The sequence below is a fragment of the Rhinoraja longicauda genome, chromosome 15, assembly GCF_053455715.1.
Source record: "Rhinoraja longicauda isolate Sanriku21f chromosome 15, sRhiLon1.1, whole genome shotgun sequence".
Taxonomy (NCBI): Eukaryota; Metazoa; Chordata; class Chondrichthyes; order Rajiformes; family Arhynchobatidae; genus Rhinoraja; species Rhinoraja longicauda.
In genome coordinates, this window is record NC_135967.1 from 2,321,856 (window position 1) to 2,344,259 (window position 22,404).

Genomic DNA, 22,404 nt, shown 5'->3' on the forward strand with positions numbered 1-22,404 from the left:
GCGCAAACAGGGCAGAGTGAGATACGTAGGACACTTCTGACCATCCACTGCATCCTGACCTTCCCAGCCGTCCCCACTATGTCTTGCTGCTGGAACCCGATAGGCCGGGACTAGAGAGTGAGGCCGACGATCTGCGCAACTTCCCCTCACTTAAACCCAAGTCAAGCGCAAGTCATGACTTCAACCTCGGCCAGCACACACACCGCGGCTAGCAGCGATCCCAATCAGCGGCCGAAATAATAAGATTGAAAGTGAAGTCATTGTCATCTTCGATTCGGAAGGATGAACAACAACAACAACACTGATGCCTCGATCCACACACATCGACCCTCGAACCGTGGAATACTAACTTTACTTTATTGTCACGTGTGACTAGGCACAGTGAGATTCTTTGCTTGCATACCCAATGTATACACATAATGACCACCTACGGCGCTGACAAAGTTACAAAGCACGCCGGCTCCTCCTTTTATTCTCTCCCCCCCACCCTCCCCACGTCAGGTCCCCATTGTCCTTTGCTCCCCCCCCCCCCGGGGGCAACGCCACCATGAGACTTCACCACCGCCGAGGCCCCATCATCGCGAGGCGAGGCTTCATCGCGGCCACCGTTTCACCGCTGCCGTGGCCACGCCGCTGCCGACGCCCCACTTCACGCGTTCGTCTCTTCCGTCAGTCGGCGCCATCATCAGCCACCGCACCGACCTCTCCACAACGCTGCCGAGTACTCTCCTGAAGCCTCCGTGGTGCCGACCCGAGCCCCAGTAGTGGGCTCCATCGGCCTCTCCGCTGACCCGGGCTCCGACCAACGAGGCGAGACTCCTCCGACCGGCCCGCGATGAGACTCCTCCAGCCGACTGACCCGTGAGGCGAGAATCCTCCAACTGACCGACCCGCGAGGCGAGACTCCTCCGACCAACTGACCCGAGAGGCAAGACTCCTCCAACTGACCGACCCGCGGGGCGAGACTCATCTGACCGACCCGCGAGGCGATGTTCCACCGTCCGACCCCCGAGGCCGCGGCCGGGCCCGACCCGGGCTTCCACGCGTCGTTCCGGATGGCATCGAGACCGTGGCGCCTTGATAAAGGCCTCCCGCCGCGCTCCCAATCCCCAGATACGGCCCAACGGGAAGCCTTCTGGCCATGCGGCCCATCAGGAAGCCTTCTGTCTTTCTTCGGTTTCGTCCCTCGTCTCATATGGTCATCGTCCCCTGGGGTACCCTCCCGCAGCCAACCTCGTAGCACCCGGAGAGCTTTTGAGGTTGTAGGAGGTAAAACACTAATCCGCTTACCGGCACCGTCGTATCCCTGTGTCTGCCGCCGTTGAATTTGTTCATCCCAAGCAGCTCCGAGCTATGAGCCATTTACAGCAGGGAAAGACACAAAGTGCTGCACTGACTCAGCGGGTCAGGCAACATTCATGGAGACTGCAGGTTACACCTTTGAAGGCTGAGTGACTCTAAATCTTTGCTGATACTCGAGAGACAACAAAGGAGAATGCTGTGTAGGCAGGAACTGCAGATGCTGGTTTACACCGAAGAAAGACATAAAATGCTGGAGTAACTCAGCGGGTCAGGCACCATCTCTGGAGAGACTTTCTATCAGATCTCCCTTCAGAATAAATAACTGGTAAGATCAGAAATGGAGCACTTGGCCTTTCTTTCATTGCAGAAGTACAAAAATATGGAATATCACATTAATAAAATTAGGTTCAAACAGATGAGCAAACTACATATTTTGTCCAAATGGATAAATTATTCCATGAATTATTTTACTGCCTAACAAAGTTGCATTAGAATCTGAGACATGGAAGATGTTATAACAGAAAAAGTACTGAATGTATCATGTATTGGTCTTTTGGTGTTCCAAGAGAAAATGATATACGTTGGTTGTGATGGAACCATTTTCAATATACTTCATTCTTAATGACCAGACAGAAGGACAATCTCAGAAGATCTCTTCCGGGTGTTATATGAATGAAAATTATTGCTGCCCGGTCTCGGAATATGCAACTATCAAAACTAATATTAATATTTGGGAAGTGAGGGGCAAAGACTTACCCCTTCCAAATCACACACTGCATTTAACGACTGTACTAAAGAAATGTTAACTAACTGGATTGATTACAATCACAATACTTACCAATAGGGGAGAACTTCTTCCTATATGTAAACCAAAGCCTTGACTTGACATCAGAGAGGAGTTCAGATCTTTCTACAAGAAGAAATGTAAACAGTGAACACCGAGTACTGAGGATCTAGCAACACAGACCTCGGTTCACTGTTGCAGAAGCATTGTTAAAACATCAACATCAACTGAAGTTACACACTCATGCACCAAGGAATATAAACCAACTACAAATTAGATCTCTCCTGTCTCAATTTGATGAGAGGTGATCCTATGGAAACAACAAAACTCTTATGGAGCTTGACAGGTAAATCCTTCTGCTGGAGCTCCAGTAATACTAGTCTAGTCTCGAAATAATGGATCATTGTACAAGTCAGAATGTATTTAAAAAAGAGATTGATAGATATTCTGGATTCTACCTATCAGGACTATTATAGCTCAGTTCAGTTTAGTTTATTGTCAAGTGTACTAAGGTACTGTGGAAAGCTTTTGTTGCGTGCAAAGTAGAAAGACAATACAGGTGCTCCTCAGGTTCCTTTCCGAGAAACCCATCGAAAATCAAAAACATTTAAAGTCAAAATGCATTGTAATGCATGCGATCACGAGGCCGGAAGCGAGCGGTGGCTCGCTATGGGTCACTGCCGTTTGCACCATCACAAAGTCGAAATATCGCAAGTCGATATCGTAAGTTGGGGAGCATCTGTACATGATTACAATCGAGCCATTTCCAGTGCACAGATACATGATAAAGGAATAACGTTTACTGCAAGGTAAAGCCAGCAAAGTTCGATCAAAGATAATCCTAGGGTCACCAATGAGGTAGATCGCTCTCTGGTTGTGGTAGTGTAGTAAACCAAGCATTGTGAACCAAACGGGTTTTATTAATGAAACAGTGGTTGAACACACGCGTGCTTAGTTAGGAGAACAGCTAGGTGCAGCCAGTACCACCGGCCGACCGCAGCTTTTCCCGGATGCGTGCAGGGAGAACGGCATCGACGGGCCTCGGAACCCCAGCGTTGGTGGTAGTAGCACCATGTACCTTTGCCGGCGTCGCCCGACACCGGCTTCAACGCTGTGCTGGCAGCGGGGGCTGGAAATGGCCGCTGGGACCTCCTTGGAGCTGCCAACACCTGACTGATGGAAACACCATCCTGCTGCTTGGCCAGCCACAGCTCGTCCGCTCGTTCAGCCAGCTGCTGGGGTCGGCAAAATCGCTACTGGCGAGGAGCATGCGGGTGTCATCAGACATCTGCTCCAGAAACGCTTGCTCGAATAGGAGGTAAGGCTGATGTCCATCCATCAGGGAGAGCATCTCGCTCATCAGCACTGACGGCTTGCGATTGCCGAGCCCATCCATGTGAAGGAGCCGGGCGGCTGAGCCAAAAAGTGCGCATCAGGAGTGCTTGAGTATATGAAAAGCGCTATATAAATAAAATGCATTATTATTGTGAATCAAACAGGTTTTATTAACGAAACAGTGCTTAGTTAGAACAGTTAGGTGCTTGTTGCTGTTGAGAGGAGCACCACACGTCTGTCCACTCGTGGGCTCGAGCTGAGCTTCTCATCTCCCACTGTCAACTGTCATCTCCAACTATCAACTCTCATGTTCAACTGTCAACTCCCTGTCACGTGATCATTCCAGTTCTGGTGACAAAGGTTCGATCAGTAAGTGGCTTGACCCCCATGTGGCGCCACATGACCCCCCCCCCCCCCCCCAGATCTGAGGAATAAGAACGAGCAGGGGCCCGAGTAAGGTGTCCAGACCGCGTGTACACATGGTCCGTGCTCGGAGGCACCACCAACAGAGGTGCGGGTGGCCAAGCGGCCAACCCCTACAACAGGGCTGTGCTACCCGCACCGGCTGATCAATGTCGACATGAGCAGGCTTAAGGCGGGACACCGAAACAATCTCCCGTCTGCCCCCCATGCCCAGCACAAAAGTCGCGGTATCGTGTTGCAGCACCCGGAAAGGACCTTCGTAAGGCCGTTGTGGCGGGGTCCGATGGGAGTCCCTGCGAAGGAAAATGTACTGACAGTCCTTGAGGGAAGGTGGAACGTGTGAAGTAGTAAGTCAATAGACAATAGGTGCAGGAGGAGGCCATTCGAGCCAGCACCGCCATTCAATGTGATCACGGCTAATCATCCACAATCAGTACTCCGTTCCTGCCTTCTCCCCATACTCCCTGACTCCGCTATCATTAAGAGCTCTATCAAACTCCTGAAGACCTTTCACCACGGAAGGCCGAGGAAATGGCCTCAACATTGGCTGGGAGCGGGACTGCACCATGTTGGGTGACCTGATGGCCAAAGAAATTAATTGAATTAAGGTCAAACTGGCACTTAGCCAGATTAATGGCCAGGCTGTGTTCGCTGAGCCGCTGGCAAAGGAGCTGGAGGTGCGCGCAGTGCTCTTGATGAGAGCGACTGGCAACGAGAATGTCATTTAGGTAAATGAACAGAAAGTCCAACCCACGGCCTGCCATGTCCATAAGGAGTTGGAAAGCCTGAGCGGCGTTCTTGAGGCCGATAGGTATCCTGAGGAACTCAAACAGGCCAAAAGGTGTGATGATAGCGGTCATGGGCACACTGTCCGAGTGCACAAGAATATGATGGTAACCGCGGACCAGGTCAATTCTTGAAAATAATTTTGTGCCTTCCAGATGGGCCGTGAAATCTTGAATGTGGGGAACAGGATACCGATCGGCCGTGGTGACGTTATTAAGATGGCGGTAGTCCCCACAAGGCCTCCAGCCCCCAGACGCTTTAGGGACCATGTGAAGGGGAGAAGCCCACAGACTGTCAAACCGACAAGCACAATGCCCATGTCCTGCATTTGTTGAACCTCATCCTTGGCAAGCTGCAGTTTATCGGGGGGAAGCCTGCGTGCCCGTGCGTGGAGCGGCGGTCCGGTGGTGGGGATACGGTGCAGCACGCCATGGTTGGGGTGGGCGGATTGGAACTGAGGAATCAGGATGTCGGGGAAATCTGCTCGTATCTGAGCATACGCGTTCTTACCGGAAGATACAGAGTCGAGGTGTGGGGCAGCGGGAACGGCGAGGCGCAGAGATGGGTTGGAAAGTCTCAGAGCGGACAAGGCGTTGTCCTTTCACATCGACCAGCAGAGAATGTGCCCGGGGGAAATCGGCGCCCAACGGTAGGGAGACGCCCGTGACAGTGCAAGGCCAAGTGAAGTGGCAGGAGCCGAAAATAAGGGGAATCGTGCGGACACCTTGTCTCCGGATGGGGCTGCCGTTGATGGCAGTCAGGGGAGGCCCTCGCCTACCGGAACGGGTGGCGGCGCCCAACGAGGGCAATATGCTGACCTCCGCTCACGTGCCGACGAGGAAACGATGCCCAGAGTGGCGATCCCAGATGTAGTGGCAGCCAGTACTGCCGGCCGACCGCAGCTTTTCCCGGATGCGTGCAGGGAGAACGGCATCGACGGGCCTCGGAACCCCAGCGTTGGTGGTAGTAGCACCATGTACCTTTGCCGGCGTCGCCCGACACCGGCTTCAACGCTGTGCTGGCAGCGGGGGCTGGAAATGGCCGCTGGGACCTCCTTGGAGCTGCCAACACCTGACTGATGGAAACACCATCCTGCTGCTTGGCCAGCCACAGCTCGTCCGCTCGTTCAGCCAGCTGCTGGGGTCGGCAAAATCGCTACTGGCGAGGAGCATGCGGGTGTCATCAGACATCTGCTCCAGAAACGCTTGCTCGAATAGGAGGTAAGGCTGATGTCCATCCATCAGGGAGAGCATCTCGCTCATCAGCACTGACGGCTTGCGATTGCCGAGCCCGTCCATGTGAAGGAGCCGGGCGGCTGAGCCAAAAAGTGCGCATCAGGAGTGCTTGAGTATATGAAAAGCGCTATATAAATAAAATGCATTATTATTGTGAATCAAACAGGTTTTATTAACGAAACAGTGCTTAGTTAGAACAGTTAGGTGCTTGTTGCTGTTGAGAGGAGCACCACACGTCTGTCCACTCGTGGGCTCGAGCTGAGCTTCTCATCTCCAATTGTCAACTGTCATCTCCAACTGTCAATGCTCATCTCCAACTGTCATCTCCCTGTCACGTGATCGTTCCACTTCTGGTGACGAAGGTTCGATCAGTAAGTGGCTTGACCCCCAGGTGGCGCCACAGTAGGATGGTTCAGTTGCCTGATAACAGCTGGGAAGAAACTGTCCCTAATTCTGGTGGTGTGTGTTTTCACAATTCTAAACCTTTTGCCTGAGGGGGGAAGAGGGTGTGACTCGTATGTCAGGACAGGGAAGTGGCACTGAAGTAAACAGCTTCCTCCTGTTTCTATTTCTAATGTGTTTGTGCATTTATGTTCCTATTGCATAATGCAGATGCCTACAACTTTTATCTCCCTCCCACCCACTGATCCACATACATCTCCATACACAGTTTGAAAAGAACAGTCGTCAGCCTGAAACATGAACTCTCGTACTCCTGACATAGCTGTTCCCTGCCATAGAGCTATGTAACCTGTACTCAGGCCCTTTGGTCCAATGTCCATGCCAAGCAAGTCAGCATTCTGGGCTAGTCCCATTTGCCTGCATTAGGCCCATATTCCTCCAAATGCTTCACAGCTTGCTGAAGATTTCCAGCTTTCACAATGTTTATTTCAGATTTCAAAAACTGGAACTATCTGAGTTGGCATAGCATACAGAATTCCTTGAAACATAGTTTAAATGAGTTTATTTGTTTTAACCAACCTACCTGTTTTTAGGTGATATTGCTTTCCCAGAATCCATGTCGGCTCTTCAGTGTCTGGGAAATCCTCAAGTAGTTCAGAAAAGCCAGGTATTTGGTTCTCACACTTAGCAAAAACTGTAGTGATATAAAACAGATGGCCCAGTAAAGAACAGCTATTCTTCACAAACAAAATGCACTTCCGACCAACTATTCTAAACTCCCAACAACATTCTAACCAGCTAACTGGGATATTCAGAAAATGTCCGTATTTATTGTCAGATGCACACAAGCACCATAAGCTCTTGGTGCAATGAGAAATCTTGCTTGCAGCATCATTACAAGCACATAGGCTTAAAAATGAAATGCAAAGTATTCTAATGGAGCCATTTAATTGTCTTAAAACCCAAAAGCTTTGTTCACCAACATGCTTAAGGAAAATAGATTGACCATTCTATACCAATACATGACAATTCTTTAACTGCCCCCGAAAGTATCCGAGCAAGCCTCCCAGCTCCATCAAACCTTTGGCAGCATGATGAGAAGATGGCTGCTATGGTTTTCCTAACGAGCAAGGGATAGGCAATAAATATCAGTCTTGCCAACAATACTATATTGCAGGGATGAGTAACTTAAATTTAATAATTCATGAACAATACTTTTACTGTTTTGTCAGGTTCAGCAGAGGATTGAAGTCTGAAGAAGGATCTCGACCCGAAACGTCGTCCATTCCTTCTCTCCAGAGATGCTGCCTGACCCGCTGAGTTACTCCAGCATTTTATGTCTACCTTCAGTGGAGGATTGAAGGAGTGCTGCACACTGGCAGTTGCTATCTTGGACTAAATATGTAACTTTTGAGTAAATACTTCAGGAGGATGTTGTTACTATTTAAGTACATGTCAGGTTTTCATAAACGTGGCTCTCTTTATATGGAAGTCTGCAGAATAACTGCTACTAGACTAGTTACAGGATGTACTACTACCAAACCGACCTTCTCACCAATCAGGGTTAATACCCATGAAATTTATTGCACTAATCATTGACAGACATTATGAGTAGCAACCAAGGCTGCTTTCTTTCACTTTCAACATAAATAACCAGCAGCACTTTCCTCTGAGAAATTCATCAAAGAGCACAGGGTTCTGCTAAGCATGTGGAGGCTTAGAAGAGAGGGCAGAAGAGGTTTACCATCAAGCTGCCTGGATCAGAGGGTATTAGCTATAGGAAGATGTTGGACAAACTTGGTTTGCTTTGTCTGGAACTTTGGAAATTGGGAGGACACCTGACAGAAGTTTATAAAGTTATGAGAAACATAGCTGGGGTAGACAGTGAGAACCCTTTTCCACGGGGTGGAAATGTCACCGATTGGAGGGCACACCTTTAAGGTGCAAGGGGCAAAAAGTTAAAGATGTGTAGGGCAAGAATTTTTACAGAGTGGTGGGTGGAGGCAGATATAATAATGAGGTTTAAGTGACTTTAAGGTAGGGACAAGAACATGCAGGAAATGGATGGATATGGATGACATGCAGCAGAGGAGATATGTATAATTTGGCATCACATTCGACACGAGCATTGTGGCCCGAAGGACCTGTTCCTGTACTGTACCGTTCTACCGTATGTTCTAGTCCACAAAGCTCTTTTCATTTACTCACTAATTAATTTATGGAAGCCAAGTGGTTCAATTTGTTTTTAAATCTCTCTGGCTTTAGTCCCAATTTTAATTAGTTACTCCCACTGTTGGATTCCTTAATATCCACTTATTTACTTTGTAGGGGGAAAAATAAATGTGATCTCTAAACTTCTCTTTTTGTTTTGGTATCAAGGACATACTATTGCAACACTTTGCAAATAGATTCATCCTCACATGTTGAAACTTATTGGCAGGAATGCAGCACTGGGGCAGCTGTGGCCAATCCTCACAAGCTGTCAAAGGGTCAACACTAGGCACCAAGAATGGATGTGGTTACTATTTGGATCCAAATCGTTTTACTTTAAGTACACGTCATGATGAAAGCGTCTGAAGAAGGGTCTCGACCCGAAATGTCACCCGTTCCTTCTCTCCAGGGATGCTGCCTGACCCGCTGAGTTACTCCAGCACTTTGTGTCTGTCTAAACCAGCATCTACAGTTCTTTAAGAAAATAACTGCAGATCCTGGTACAAATGGAAGGTATTTATTCACAAAATGCTGGAGTAACTCAACAGGTCAGGCAGCATTTCGGAAGAGAAGGAATGGGTGACGTTTCGGGTTGAGACCCTTCTTCAGACTGAAGAAGGGTCTCGACCCAAAACGTCACCCATTCCTTCTCTCCTGAGATGCTGCCTGATCCACAGTTCTTTCCTACACATGGTGAAAGCGTCAACAATCTCGCTTTAAACTGGCAGATTCTGACTGGAGATGCGAACATAGCAAGCCCCACTTAACCCAGATCGATGGAACTTTCCGGCACGGAATATCAACAAAGGACAAAAGAAAGCTGAAGCCTGAACAGATGCGGTGCAATTAGGGAACGGCTCCTGACAACGACTCAAAATAATAGACGACACATCATCAGCTGAAATAAAACAATTAAAAGCGCTTCCTCCCTTTGTGCCGGAGACACAGAACATAGTAAATAACTGATCACTCTCTCTGTCTGTCTCTCTCTCTCTCTCTCTCACACACACATGCCGCCCACAGCAGTCACCACCACCCCGGCGGTGACCACAATCACCAGGAGTGAGGTGGTGCTGCCCGGCTTTCATTCACACTCTACACAGTGGCGCCGCTTTGCCAGTGTGCGAGGGCGGCGGTGCCCGGTGTGTGAGGCGGCGGTGCCCGGTGTGTGTGTGAGGCGGCGGTGCCCGGTGTGTGTGTGTGTGTGAGGCGGTGCTCGGTGTGTGTGAGGCGGCGGTGCCCGGTGTGTGTGTGAGGCGGTGCTCGGTGTGTGTGAGTGAGGCGGCGGTGCCCGGTGTGTGTGTGGGGCAGTGCCCGGTGTGTGTGTGAGGTGGTGGTGGTGCCCGGTGTGAGTGAGGCGGCGGCGGCGGCGTTGGAGTTGAGTGAGGAGCCGGGACGTTACCTGCCTCCATCCTCTGCCCGCGCGGCGCGGCGCCCTCTGGGACCTGTAGTGCCCCGACCCCTCCTCACTGTGTCCGCGTCATCAATCTGAGACTACAACTCCCACAAGGCCTCACGCCCGGCAGTGATGTACCGCCCCGGCCCCGGCAAGGAGTTGCCTCCGTTGCTAGGGGCTCAACGGGATGGCTGCCTGCCTCCTCCCCTGCGGTGGTTCTTGCGAGCTGCCGCTCCAGCGGTTTTGAAATCTGACAAATTCCACACAGGAGCAGCCGCCGCGCCGCGGCCCTGTCTATTTTCCTTCAGTCGGTGGAGGAGGAGAGCGGGGCGTGAGGAGGGACAGGAAGTGACGTTAGGATGAGGCATAGGCCAATCGGATCACCGGCCCTGGATGGGAGGTGACGTATGGCGGCAGCCTGGGCCAATGGCCGTGGGCGCCCCCTGCCGGTCGCCAGCGCGGTGACTCAGCAGCATGGACGGCTTTGTGTCCAACGTGGAGATCTGCAACCTGGCCTACGCCGGCCATCTGGACCAGCTCAAGGCCCTCATTCTGTCAAACAAGAGCCTGGCTACAAAAACTGACCAAGTAAGCACTATTATTCTGCCCAAAGTGAGGACTCCTCATGAAGGTGCAATGCTTTTTAGGCCTAAAAGTTTAATCTAAATCCCACTGGTCATGTCAACTCATGGCTCACAATTGTGTAGGAAACAAAAACTGCAGATGCTGGTTTAAATCGAAGGTAGGCACACAATGCTGGAGTAAGTCAGCGGGTCAGGCAGCATCTCTGGAGAGAAGGAGTGGGTGATGTTTCGGGTCGAGACCCTTCTTCAGACTGAAGTAACGTCACCCATCCCTTCTCTCCAGAGACTTTGCCTGACCCGCTGTGTTACTCCAACATTTTGTGGCTACCTGGCTCACAATTGTGATTGGCATGATACACTGCAGAATGTACCTGTTGCTGAGCCACATTAAGTGGTTTGGAGTAATGGAATATTTTGTGTTGAACAGCGTCTTTGCTTTTTTTTAGCTGCTGATATTCATTGAGTTTGTGTGTAGGAAGGAACTGCAGATTATTTTACTCTTAGGAGTCTGAAGAAGGGTCTCGACCCGAAACTTATTCCTTCTCTCCAGAGATGCTGCCTGTCCTGAGTTCATGAATAACTAACTTTCCTGTCCATTGGATGGCAGATCTATTTATTGCTAGATCACAGTTAGTCTACAAGCTTGTAGAGATGGATCCAGTGAACAAATGTTTGTGAAAATCCATTAGCAGTGAAAGAGCTGTATTAAAGCTTTATCAAACAATCGTATCAAAGCTGTGTCAAACAATGGTATCAAATTCAATGATGGAGTTCAAGGAAGGGTACTTAGGGACTGTGCTGAACAGTTGACTGAGGTATTCACCAGGATCTTTAACCTGTCGTTATCTCTGGCTACGGTCCCCAAGTGCCTGAAGTCGGCCACCATAGTGCCGGTGCCGAAAAAAGCAAAGATCACCAACCTGAACGACTACCGTCCGGTTGCCCTAACTCCCATAGTCATGAAGTGCTTTGAAAGGCTGGTCCTCTCACACCTCAAATCCAGCATCCCTGCCTCACTGGACCCACATCAATTTGCATACAGGGCAAACAGATCCACAGAGAATGCCATCTCTCTGGTTCTTCACACTGTCCTGACTCACCTGGAGAGACAGGGCACGTACGTGAGGATGCTATTCATTGACTATAGCTCTGCCTTCAACACGGTCATCCCCACCAAGCTCATCACCAAACTCCACCAGCTAGGCCTCAGCTCGTCGTTATGCGACTGGATCCTGGACTTCCTGCTGGGGCGACCGCAGGCAGTGAGAATGGGCCCGCACCTGTCCTCCATTATCACCCTGAGTACCGGCACACTGCAGGGCTATGTTCTGAGCTCCATGCTCTACTCCCTATTCACACACGACTGTGTTCCTGCATTCGACACCAACACCATTGTCAAGTTTGCAGACGACACAACGGTGATGAAACAAACTACAGAGCGGAGGTGCAGAACCTGGCAGACTGGTGCTCTGATAACAACCTGTCCCTAAATACCACCAAGACCAAGGAGCTGATCATCAACTTCCGCAGGTCACACAACGGGGAATACGCCCCGATCTTTATCAACGGGGACAGTGTGGAGAGAGTGTCCAGCTTCAAGTTTCTGGGCACTCACATTTCGGAGGACCTAACATGGTCCAATAACACTGCTGCGCTGGTCAAGAAGGCACAGCAAAGACTGTTCTACCTAAGAACACTGAAAAAGTCTGGTCTACCCCAACAGCTGCTGACGACCTTCTATCACTGCACCATAGAGCATCCTAATACATGGCATCCCTGTGTGGTATCTCAGCTGCACGGAGGCAGAGAGGAAAGGTACGGTACGGCGGCACGGTAGCGCAGCGGTAGAGTTGCTGCTTTACAGCGAATGCAGCGCCAGAGACAGGTTCGATCCTGACTACGGGTGCTACACTGTAAGGAGTTTGTACGTTCTCCCCGTGACCTGCGTGGGTTTTCTCCGAGATCTTCGGTTTCCTCCCACACTCCAAAGACGTACGGGTATGTAGGTTAATTGGCTGGGTAAATGTAAAAATTGTCCCTAGTGGGTGTAGGATAGTGTTAATGTACGGGGATCGCTGGGCGGCACGGACTTGGTGGGCCGAAAAGGCCTGTATCCGGCTGTATATATATGATATGATATGATATGAAAGTTCTTCAGCGGGTAGTCCATAGAGCTCAGAGGACTATTGGAACACAGCTACCAGCCTTGGATGGCATCTACAACACACAATGCCTCAGAAAAGCCACCAGCATCCACAAAGACTCTTCACACCCCTGCAACAGTCTGTTCGAACTTCTACCATCGGGCAGATGATACAAGGCCGTCTATACCCACACCTCCAGACTCAGGAACAGCTTCATCCCCAGGGCCATAGCTGCTATGAACCGGTCCTGCTGAGCCGGATGGTCACATTGCACAGTGAACCGGCACAGATCTACTTGCACTTTATTCTGGGTTTTAAAACTATTCTAATCTGTTTCACTGGGTTGTTTAAATTAATACTGACTAGCTAATTATTGTATCGTATGGAGGCGCATTCCCAATCTCGTTGTACCCCTGTACAATGACAATAAAGATATATTGTATTGTATCAGTTTAGTCACAAACTGCATATGGATTTCTACTGCAACTAGATGCAGGGTGCTTTACTGGGCAGTTTAAATAGTGTTTGGGATTTCTTTATTTGATTTCCTAAATGTCAGAGTTGCAACCAGGTTCTTGTTCAGAATATTTTTGTAACAGCAAATTGGAAGAAAAGTAATGGAAAAAAGATATATGTGAAGCAGTTGTCTATTAATATATGTATTTTGCTAGTATCTTCCATGTCTGAAATCCCCTTGATAAGGAGGGCTAGGAAATGTTAGCTTGTAGTGCCTTAAATCTTATTGGAATTGGTAAAAGAGCTGTGCTTCATTAGCCAAAGAGACGCCACACTGCAATGAATAGATAGTTGCTTTTTGGCTTGCAGATGAACTAGTCTCGTTGCCAAAAAGTTTGCTATTGCAACATTGTTACTGTCTTTGGTCAAACTAGCAAACCAATTCCTAGTCCAATTAGATAATTGATTAGACAATGTTTAGATTTTTAAAAGATTTTTTAGATTTAGAGATACAGCGCAGAAACAGGCCCTTCGGCTCACTGGGTCCGCGCCGCCCAGCGATCCCCGCACACTAACACTATCCTACACACACTAGGGACAATTTTTACATTTAGCCAGTCAATTAACCTACATACCTATACGTCTTTGGAGTGTGGGAGGAAACCGAAGATCTCGGAGAAAACCCACGCAGGTCATGGGGAGAACGTACAAACTCCGTACAGTACAGCACCCGTAGTCAGGATCGAACCTGAGTCTCCGGCGCTGCATTCGCTGTAAGGCAGCAACTCTACCGCTGTGCCACCGTGCCGCCCTGTTCTTTAAAGGAAGCAATGCATATCACAGATACAAGGATAGAGTCCCCCTTGTCCTCACCTTCCACCCCATCAGCCAGCGTATACAACAGATTAATCTCCAACATTTCCGTCACCTCCAACAAGATCCCACCACTGGCCACATCTTCCCATCTCCTCCCCTTTCCGCAGAGACCGTTCCCTCCGTAACTTCCTGGTCCACTCGTCCCTTCCCACCCAAACCACCCTCTCCCCAGGCACTTTCCCCTGCAACCGCAGGAGATGCAACACCTGTCCCTTTACCTCCCCCCTCGACTCCATCCAAGGACCCAAACAGTCTTTCCAGGTGAGACAGAGGTTCATCTGCACCTCCTCCAACCTCATCTATTGCATCCGCTGCTCTAGATGTCAACTACTCTACATCGGCGAGACCAAACACAGGCTCGGCGATCGCTTCGCTCAGACCGCCTTAACCAACCTGATCTCCCGGTGGCTGAGCACTTCAACTCCCCCTCCCACTCCCAGTCTGGCCTTTCTGTCATGGGCCTCCTCCATTGTCATAGTGAGGTCCACCGGAATTTGGAGGAACAGCACCTCATATTTCGTTTGGGCAGCTTACACCCCAGCGGTATGAACATCAACTTCTCCAACTTTAGATAGCTCCTCTGTCCCTCTCTTCCCCTCCCCCTTCCCAGTTCTCCCACTGTCTTCCTGCCTCCAACTACATCCTTTCTTTGTCCCGCCCCCTCTGCTGACATCAGTGTGAAGAAGGGTCTCGACCCGAAACGTCACCCATTCCTTCTCTCCTGAGATGCTGCCTGACCCGCTTTTTGTGATACCTTCGATTTGTGCCAGCAGTTATTTTCCTACATATCACAGATACAAGTAAGTGTGAGGCCAAACAGAAATTGGAGGAACAGCACCTCATATTTCGCACCTGCAGTTTATTTAGCTCCGAATTAATGACACCTTGTTTGTAAACGAGAACTACACACTGGCCCTTTTAAGTCTAAAGGGAATAATTATTGACTGGAATGTCTGACCAACAGAACAGCTTGTCTTAAAATTTCTTGTTCTGGCTAATGTTCTATTTTAATTTTTATAATTTCTAATTCGTAGTGCGACATCTCATGGTTCAGACCCGTTGTCTGTTGCAATGCCATTGATGTGGAAAAGTTGTCCCTGAAGTCCCTGTTAAATCTCTCCTCTCTCACCTTAAGCCTATCTATCCTCTCTTGTTTTGAACTCCTCTACTCTGGGGGACGGGGGCGGGGCGACTGAGGATTCACCTTATTCATGCTCCTCGTGATCTTGTACACCTCAGCCCCCTAAATTCCAAAGAACAAAGTCCCAACCTTAAGGGCAGTGCAGTGGTGCAACGGTAGAGCTGCTGCCTCCCAGCGCTAGAAACACGGGTTTGATTCTGACCCTGGGTGCTGTGGAGTTGGCATGTTGTCTCTGTGACAGCGTGGGTTTCGTCTGGGTGCTTTGGTTAATTTTCCTCTGTACATCGCCCCTAGTGTATAATGGACGAGAGAGTATGGACGTAGAATTAGTGTGAACGGGTGGTCGATGGTTGGCATGGACTCTGGAATTTGAAGTTATTGAAGTGGTGAGGGGTGTGAGAGTTGTCTTGGATGTAGTCGGAAGGGACTGGGTACAAGGGGATAAGATCCAATGAAGGTATTTGGAGATGGGTTTGTGGGGCAGTAGCAGGCAGAAACAGATCCTTGTGGATTTTAGTAAAGTGAAAGAAATGGCCAGTCCAGGGTTGGCCAATAGACAATAGGTGCAGGAGGAGGCCATTCGGCCCTTCGAGCCAACGCCACCATTCAATGTAATCATGGCTGATCATTCTCAATCAGTACCCCGTTCCTGCCTTCTCCCCATACCCCCTGACTCTGCTATCTTTAACTCTATCTAGTTGGAGACTGTGAAGGGGAGGCAATAAGCTCAGTGATAGTTAGGAAGATATGACTCGCTGTTTATCAGTGAAGTCATGGTCAAGGGGTAGGAGTGAGGAGGTATCTGAGAGCCTGCCAGATTACATCAGTGAGTTTGACAACAATGTGTAGGAAAAAAACTGCAGATGCTGGTTTAAATCGAAGGTAGACACAAAATGCTGGAGTACCTCAGCGGGTCAGGCAGCAGCTCGGGAGAGAAGGAACGGGTGATGTTTCGGGTCGAGATCCTTCTTCAGACTGAATGGTCAGAAGGGACTCGACCTGAAACGTCACCCATTCCTTCTCTCCTAAGATGCTGCCTGACCTGCTGAGTTACTCCAGCATTTTGTGAATAAATACCTTCGATTTGTACCAGCATCTGCAGTTATTTTCTTATACATCTTATTATCCCCTGTTGTTTGAGGAACCTGTGCATCCTGGTTGCCTGTCTTCCCTGCATTACAGTAGTGCATGGACCACAGAGCACTTTTAAATCTAACTTTTTTTCTTATGCGCAATAATGTGTGTTTGGATGGCTCTGGAATCATTTACTTTATATCTGCAAAGTTACTTATTTGAAGTATGTAAGTTCTCCCATGTTAAAGTGAATGGTTTGAAATCTTTTTCCTGTCTATTTGCATAGGATGACAGGACAGCTTTACATTGGGCATGCTCAGCTGGACACAAGGACATTGTAGACTTCCTGCTAAATCTTGGAGTACCAGTAGATCCTAAAGATGACGTGAGTGAAGTTCATTATTTCCTCTGCAACTATTCCTTATTGTCTGTGGCTGTAGTCCATTTTAAAAGTCTCCTTCACCTGTTACAATTCTGTGGATATTCTGTTGGCATTTTCTGTATTCAGTACCATCCCACAATCCTCCCACTAATTCTGGTTTCCACTTTAATCACTCTGCTTTCTGCATCCTCTATGATGCCTTTTTACTGCTCAGCAGAGACCCAATCTGAGACCTACCTGTTGAGGAAGCTTCTGGGTATCAGCAGTGTCGTTTAAATGCCCCAAAATTAAATGTCTTAGATTGTTTTATAATGTTTCAAAATGAAAGCCATTGTATTTTCATGGTTATATAGTCTACACTGTAAATCCATTGGTGGCACGGTGGCGCAGCGGTAGAGTTGCTGCTGTGCAGCGCCGGAGTCCCAGGTTCGATCCCAACTGTTGGTGCTGTCTGTACAGAGTTTGTACGTTCTCTCCGTGACCGCGTGGGTTTTCTCCGAGATCTTCAGTTTCCACCCACACTCCAAAGACATACAGCTTTGTAGGTTAATTGGCTTGGTGTAAATGTAAATTGCCCGAGGTGTGTGTGGGATAGTGTTAACATGCAGGGATTGCTGGTTGGCACGGACTCAGTGGGCCGAAGGGCCTGTTTCTCTAAACTAAAGTCATCCAAATGTGATATTGGCTGGGTTTTTCATTAACCAAAGCTTGACTGCTGAGCATGTCCTACAGACCTGCATTTCACATTTTAAGCTCTCTTGTTTTTCCTTCTTGCACGTTATTATTGCTCCCGTCGACCAGAAGACCTCCACACCTTATCGCATGCAACCCAGCCCACCCCCCCCCCCCCCCTCCTTCTCTGCAACTTAAAACTAAAATGAGAATAAATTTAAAAAAATCAAAAGCAGGAGATCTAAAATTAAAATAGAAAGTGCTGGAAATACTCAGTAGGTCAGGCCACATCTGCAGGAAGAGAGTTTTAGAATAAAGACAAGGTGCTGGAGTAACTCCAGCACTTTGTTTTTTGAAATCCAGCATCTGCAGTTCCTAGTTTCCTCCCTTCTCCAGTTCTGCAAACTGAAATGTTGCTCTTTCCATAGATGCTGCCTGATCTACTGAGTTTTTATTTCAAACTTATAACATTTTGCAGCTTTTTGATTTTTAAATTAAATTTGTATTGCTGAGAAATTGAACAATGCTTTCTTTGACATTAGCTCTAATTTTAGCACTATATAATTCCGGGCCTTTCATAAGGCAAGATAAAGGTCTATCTGTCATCCAATATGAATGTCTTTTGTTCCAGTCTCTAAACTGCAGCCACACTCCTTCAGCATCAGCACGCCTTGCACCCACACTCCAAAGACGTACAGGCTTGTAGATTAATTGGCTTGGTATAAAAAAATTAAATTGTCCCTAGTGTAGGATAGTATTATTGTGTGGGGATTGCTGGTCGGTGCGGACTCGGTGGGCCGAAGGGCCTGTTTCTACACTGTGTCTCTAAACTAAAAACAAAAATCAGCATTCTGTTTCTCCAATTCAAACTTATTTCTTGACTTCTCTGTGACCTTGCTAAGATCTAATTTTGGCCAAATAGTGAGATGTGGGGGAAATATACTATCCTTTGCAGAAATCTCTTCAGTCGAATTAGGCGTGCCCTCTTGCTTCTTTTGAGCTGATGCTTTATTCACAGTAATGGCCAGTAATGGTACATTAATTGAGCGGTGTAAATTGTGGGCGAGTGGTAGAATCTGGGGTGTTAATCGGAATGTGGGCTGAAATCAACTGTGGACCCGTATCGGTGGTGTTTCTGTTAAAACCCGTCTGCGCTTTGAAATAACAAACACTGTCAGACACTTGATACTAAAGACACAACTTTATTAAGCTAGCGGGAGTGGGGGAGTCCCTGCGAGTATGGTCACGTACTTGCCAACTCCTCGCCGTCCCACTCAATTATATTGTGCACCGGCAGTATATTTATACACCAGTAGTCACGGGTCCTGCTAATCACACAATCAGCACATTTCTGCACCGGTTCTTATTGTCGAGAACCTGTTGTTCCCTGCAGTGCTACCTGGTATTGGGCCTTCCTTCTTCAGTCACCACACCCACTTGCAGCTATGCAAAACAACCTGTTATACTTTAGTTAGCATTTTAAGTAAGTAAAGCAGGCTCACCACGCGCAACATGCAATCTGTACACATTAACACTTAAACCCCCATCCTCCTCTCCATTTCTCCCTGTAACTAAGACCATAAAAGGAATAAACTTGCGCAGACAAGATTTAGGGCAGCACGGTGGCGCAGTGGTAAAGTTGCTGCGCCAGAGGCCAGCGTTGGACCCTGACAATCAGGTCTGTCTGTACAGAATTTGTACGTTCTCCCTGTAACATGTGGATTTTCCCCGGATGCTCTGGTTTCCTCCCACACTCAAGGCATTCATGCCTTTGCTTCGGTAAAGATTGTAAATTGTCTCCAGGGTGTAGGATACTATGGGGATGAAGGGTCGGACTCAGTAGGCCGAAGGGCATGTTTCTGCGCTGTATCTTAACTGAACTAAACAATTCCTTCATTTATAATGGCAAACTCTAATTATGGGGAGAAAAATCACATAGCTCTGATCTGGGAATGTCCCCTACAGGGGCTTGGTTCAAAAATCTGAGAATAAGCAGAACACATTTTCAATTGAGCTTCATAATGTAACAAAGGATAAATAGAAGATAAAACTACAAATGTGGGACATAAAAAGTAGCAACTGAAAAATTGCAAGGCGGTCAGCATCTGTACATTCATTGCCAGTGATGAGGACTGCTGTAGGATTTTGTTGTTTTTATTCATAGAAACATAGAAAATAGGCTCAGGAGGAGGCCATTCGGCCCTTCGAGCCAGCACCGCCATTCATCGTGATCATGGCTGATCATCCACAATCAGTAACCCCTTGCCTGCCTTCTTCCCATATCCCTTGATTCCGCTAGCCCCTAGAGCTCTATCTAACTCTCTTTTAAATTCATCCAGTGAATTGGCCTCCACTGCCCTCTGTGGCAGAGAATTCCACAAATTCACAACTCTCTGGGTGAATTTTTTTTTTTCTCACTTCAATTTTAAATGGACTCCCCTTTATTCTTAGACTGTGGCCCCTGGTTCTGGACTCCCCCAACATTGGGAACATCCTTTTTTTGTTGACAGTACTGACTCAACTACAATTCGATTATTTTCTCTTGTCTCTTGGGTCCAACATTTTATCACGCATGTGGATCACTGCTGACTGGTGTAATTCATTGCAGGTCAGCTGGACTCCCTTGCATATTGCTGCATCAGCAGGCCGAGAAGAAATCGTGAGGGTGCTGGTTAGCAAAGGAGCTCAGGTCAACGCTGTTAATCAGAATGGTTGCTCGCCTCTGCACTATGCTGCTTCTCGAAACAGATATGAGGTATTAGACTAACATTTAAATATGAGTCAGTTTCTGTTTGGCCAACATCCATTTTTATTGTTGCTCTGTTTGACAATTCTCTTGAAGTAGTAAGTCGAGACCCATTCCTTCTCTCCAAAGATGCTGCCTGACCCACTGAGTTACTCCAGCATTTTGTGTCTACCTTCGATTTTAACCAGCATCTGCAGTTTTTTTTCCTAAGTCATATAGTGTCAAGGATTTCCAAATGTCCATGGCCATCTTATGCTTGTTTGGTTTTGAGATTTAACGTACTCTTGTGAATCTTTTGACTTGCTCATTCAGCCATAAACTGTTTAAAGTCTCTTATTCCAGTGCATACTTCAATGCTTTTCCCCAGTGATGCTCAATGTCACATCCTCCTTCCTTAGTTACACCGGTTGTAACGTATAAATCTGCAATACCTAATTGTCTTTCCACAATATCTGCATCAGAATAAAACAGGAGGGTGATTTATAGTTCTTCCACAATCTTTCAGCCTTGATTAATGTTTCAAACCAGTATGAAAAGCACTCATTTACAGCAATCTATATCATCAAAGGCTTATTAGCCATCTTAATATTTTTTGATTCAAAATAAACCAGACAGATTCTAATTTGTATATTAAAATAAGTTCATATATGGACCACTTGACTTCCTCCTGTCTAAATTTATTCTATGACCAATTTAACTTTTCTTCTCCACCAGAGTTGGAATGAGGTGGCACAAATATTTACAGCCCTTAGTATTTAAGCAGTATCTACATTGTGAATTGGTGTAAAAACAGACTATTTACTCCTTTATCTGAACCTGCCCAGGGGAGCTATTGGCCACGGCACTTTCTGACAAGAATATGGAAACAACCTTATCCATTTTCTTTTTGCCCTAGTTTTAATTTCACATCAACTGTTGAATTCGACCTGCAGATATATATTTATGTGAGTTGTGCTTTGGGTAGTACTGATACCAATAGCTTGTTTCACAATTTAACATTTTTGATCGACAAACTGCAAGAAATCAGAAAAGTTCATGTTTTGTAGGCCTTGTTTCATTTCTGTTGCAAGTATAGAAAATAGGTGCAGGAGGAGGCCATTTGGCCCTTCGAGCCAGTACCGCCATTCATTGTGATCATGGCTGATCATCCACAATCAGTAACCCGTGCCTGCCTTCTCCCCATATCCCTTGATTCCACTAGCCCCTAGAGCTCTATCTAACTCTCTTTTAAATTCATCCAGTGAATTGGCCTCCACTGTCTTCTGTGGCAGAGAATTCCACAAATTCACAACTCTCTGGGTGAAAAATTTCTTCTCACCTCTGTTTTAAATGGCCTCCCTGGTTCTGAACTCCCCCAACATTGGGAACATTTTTTAATCTAATTTTTCAGTTCCATTTGGTGTGAATGGTATTTCTAATAATATTTTCAGTTGAGTGGAAAAAAAACAAGAGTACTGAAGAAATATTCTTTACTAATTTGGTAAAGAATGTTAATATGATTTGTCTTTATTGATTCATTTTACTTTTGCCTCTTTCTATTGGTTTTGCATGCCTTGCTAGTTTATTTAACTGTATTTTTCAGTGTCCATTATATCATATACGTATGTTCCGTATCATTCAGTTGTAACTGGTAATTTCAATTTTCATCTGCAAAGAATTGCATGTTAGATAGACACTAAATGCTGGAGTAATTCAGCGGCAGAGGCAGCATCTCTGGATAGAAGGAATGGGTGACGTTTCGGGTCGAGACCAGTTTTCAGACTGAGAGTCAGGGAGAGGGAAAACAGATGTGGAAGGGTAAGGTGTGAAATTGACAGATCAAAGCAGACGATGCTCAAGGAAATGTAGAATGATTAATTGTTAGCTGTGGGAAGGTGACAAAGAGTGTACAATCAATAACATTAATCAGGAGAACAGTGAAACTGGTCGGGGAACTCGGGTGAGCGAGGTCTTTAACTTCGTAACCCTTGCATTCCCTCTCTCTCCGTCCCTCCCATCCTAGTTCTCTGACTAGCTTCACTGTCCTCCTGATTAATTTTATTGATTATATGCCTCATTGTCACCTTCCCCTCAGCTAATAATGAACCATTCTACATTTCCTTGAGCATTGTCTGCTTTGATCTGTCATTTTCACACCTTACTCTTTCGTGCCTCCCCCGGCGCTCAGCCTGACGAAGGGACTCGACCTCGAAACTCACCCGTTCCTTCCCTCCAGGGATGCTGCCTGTCCCACTGAGTTACTCCAGCATTTTGTGTCCATCTTCGGTGTAAACCAGCATCTGCAGTTCCTTCCTACACATAAGAATTGTGTGTTATACAGGTTCACTGACGATTTTCCGGCACCCTTGGTTCCAGAGCTTTGCCGGATTATCCGTTTTGCCGGACCAACAGGTCATGTAATGATGATACAATCCACCTCTGGCCAACTAATTATACCCCTCCCATGCCTCTAAAG

The 22,404-nt window shown here is 47.4% G+C and overlaps 2 protein-coding genes across 3 annotated transcripts in view; one reads left to right on the plus strand and one right to left on the minus strand.

Annotated features, from left to right (window-relative positions):
- atg4a (autophagy related 4A, cysteine peptidase) overlaps positions 1–10,208 on the minus strand; it is a 60,876-nt gene extending 50,668 nt beyond the window's left edge. The window contains exons 1-3 of one of the 2 annotated variants that reach the window (XM_078412101.1): positions 9,885–10,208; positions 6,851–6,961; positions 2,141–2,212 (exon numbers count right to left, since the gene is read on the minus strand). Coding sequence is in view for 1 of the 2 variants with exons in the window: in XM_078412100.1 (XP_078268226.1) it covers positions 2,141–2,212; positions 6,851–6,961; positions 9,881–9,890 (193 nt within the window). In the remaining variant the exon portion in view is untranslated. Of the gene's footprint in view, positions 1–2,140; positions 2,213–6,850; positions 6,962–9,880 lie in introns of both variants that reach the window. The other variant, XM_078412100.1, reaches the window with a different exon arrangement.
- Positions 10,209–10,252: 44 nt separating this feature from the next.
- psmd10 (proteasome 26S subunit, non-ATPase 10) overlaps positions 10,253–22,404 on the plus strand; it is a 32,493-nt gene continuing 20,341 nt past the window's right edge. The window contains exons 1-3 of the mRNA XM_078412102.1: positions 10,253–10,462; positions 16,436–16,534; positions 19,812–19,958. Of these exons, the coding sequence (XP_078268228.1) occupies positions 10,349–10,462; positions 16,436–16,534; positions 19,812–19,958 (360 nt within the window). The 5' untranslated portion in view covers positions 10,253–10,348. The remainder of the gene's footprint in view (positions 10,463–16,435; positions 16,535–19,811; positions 19,959–22,404) is intronic.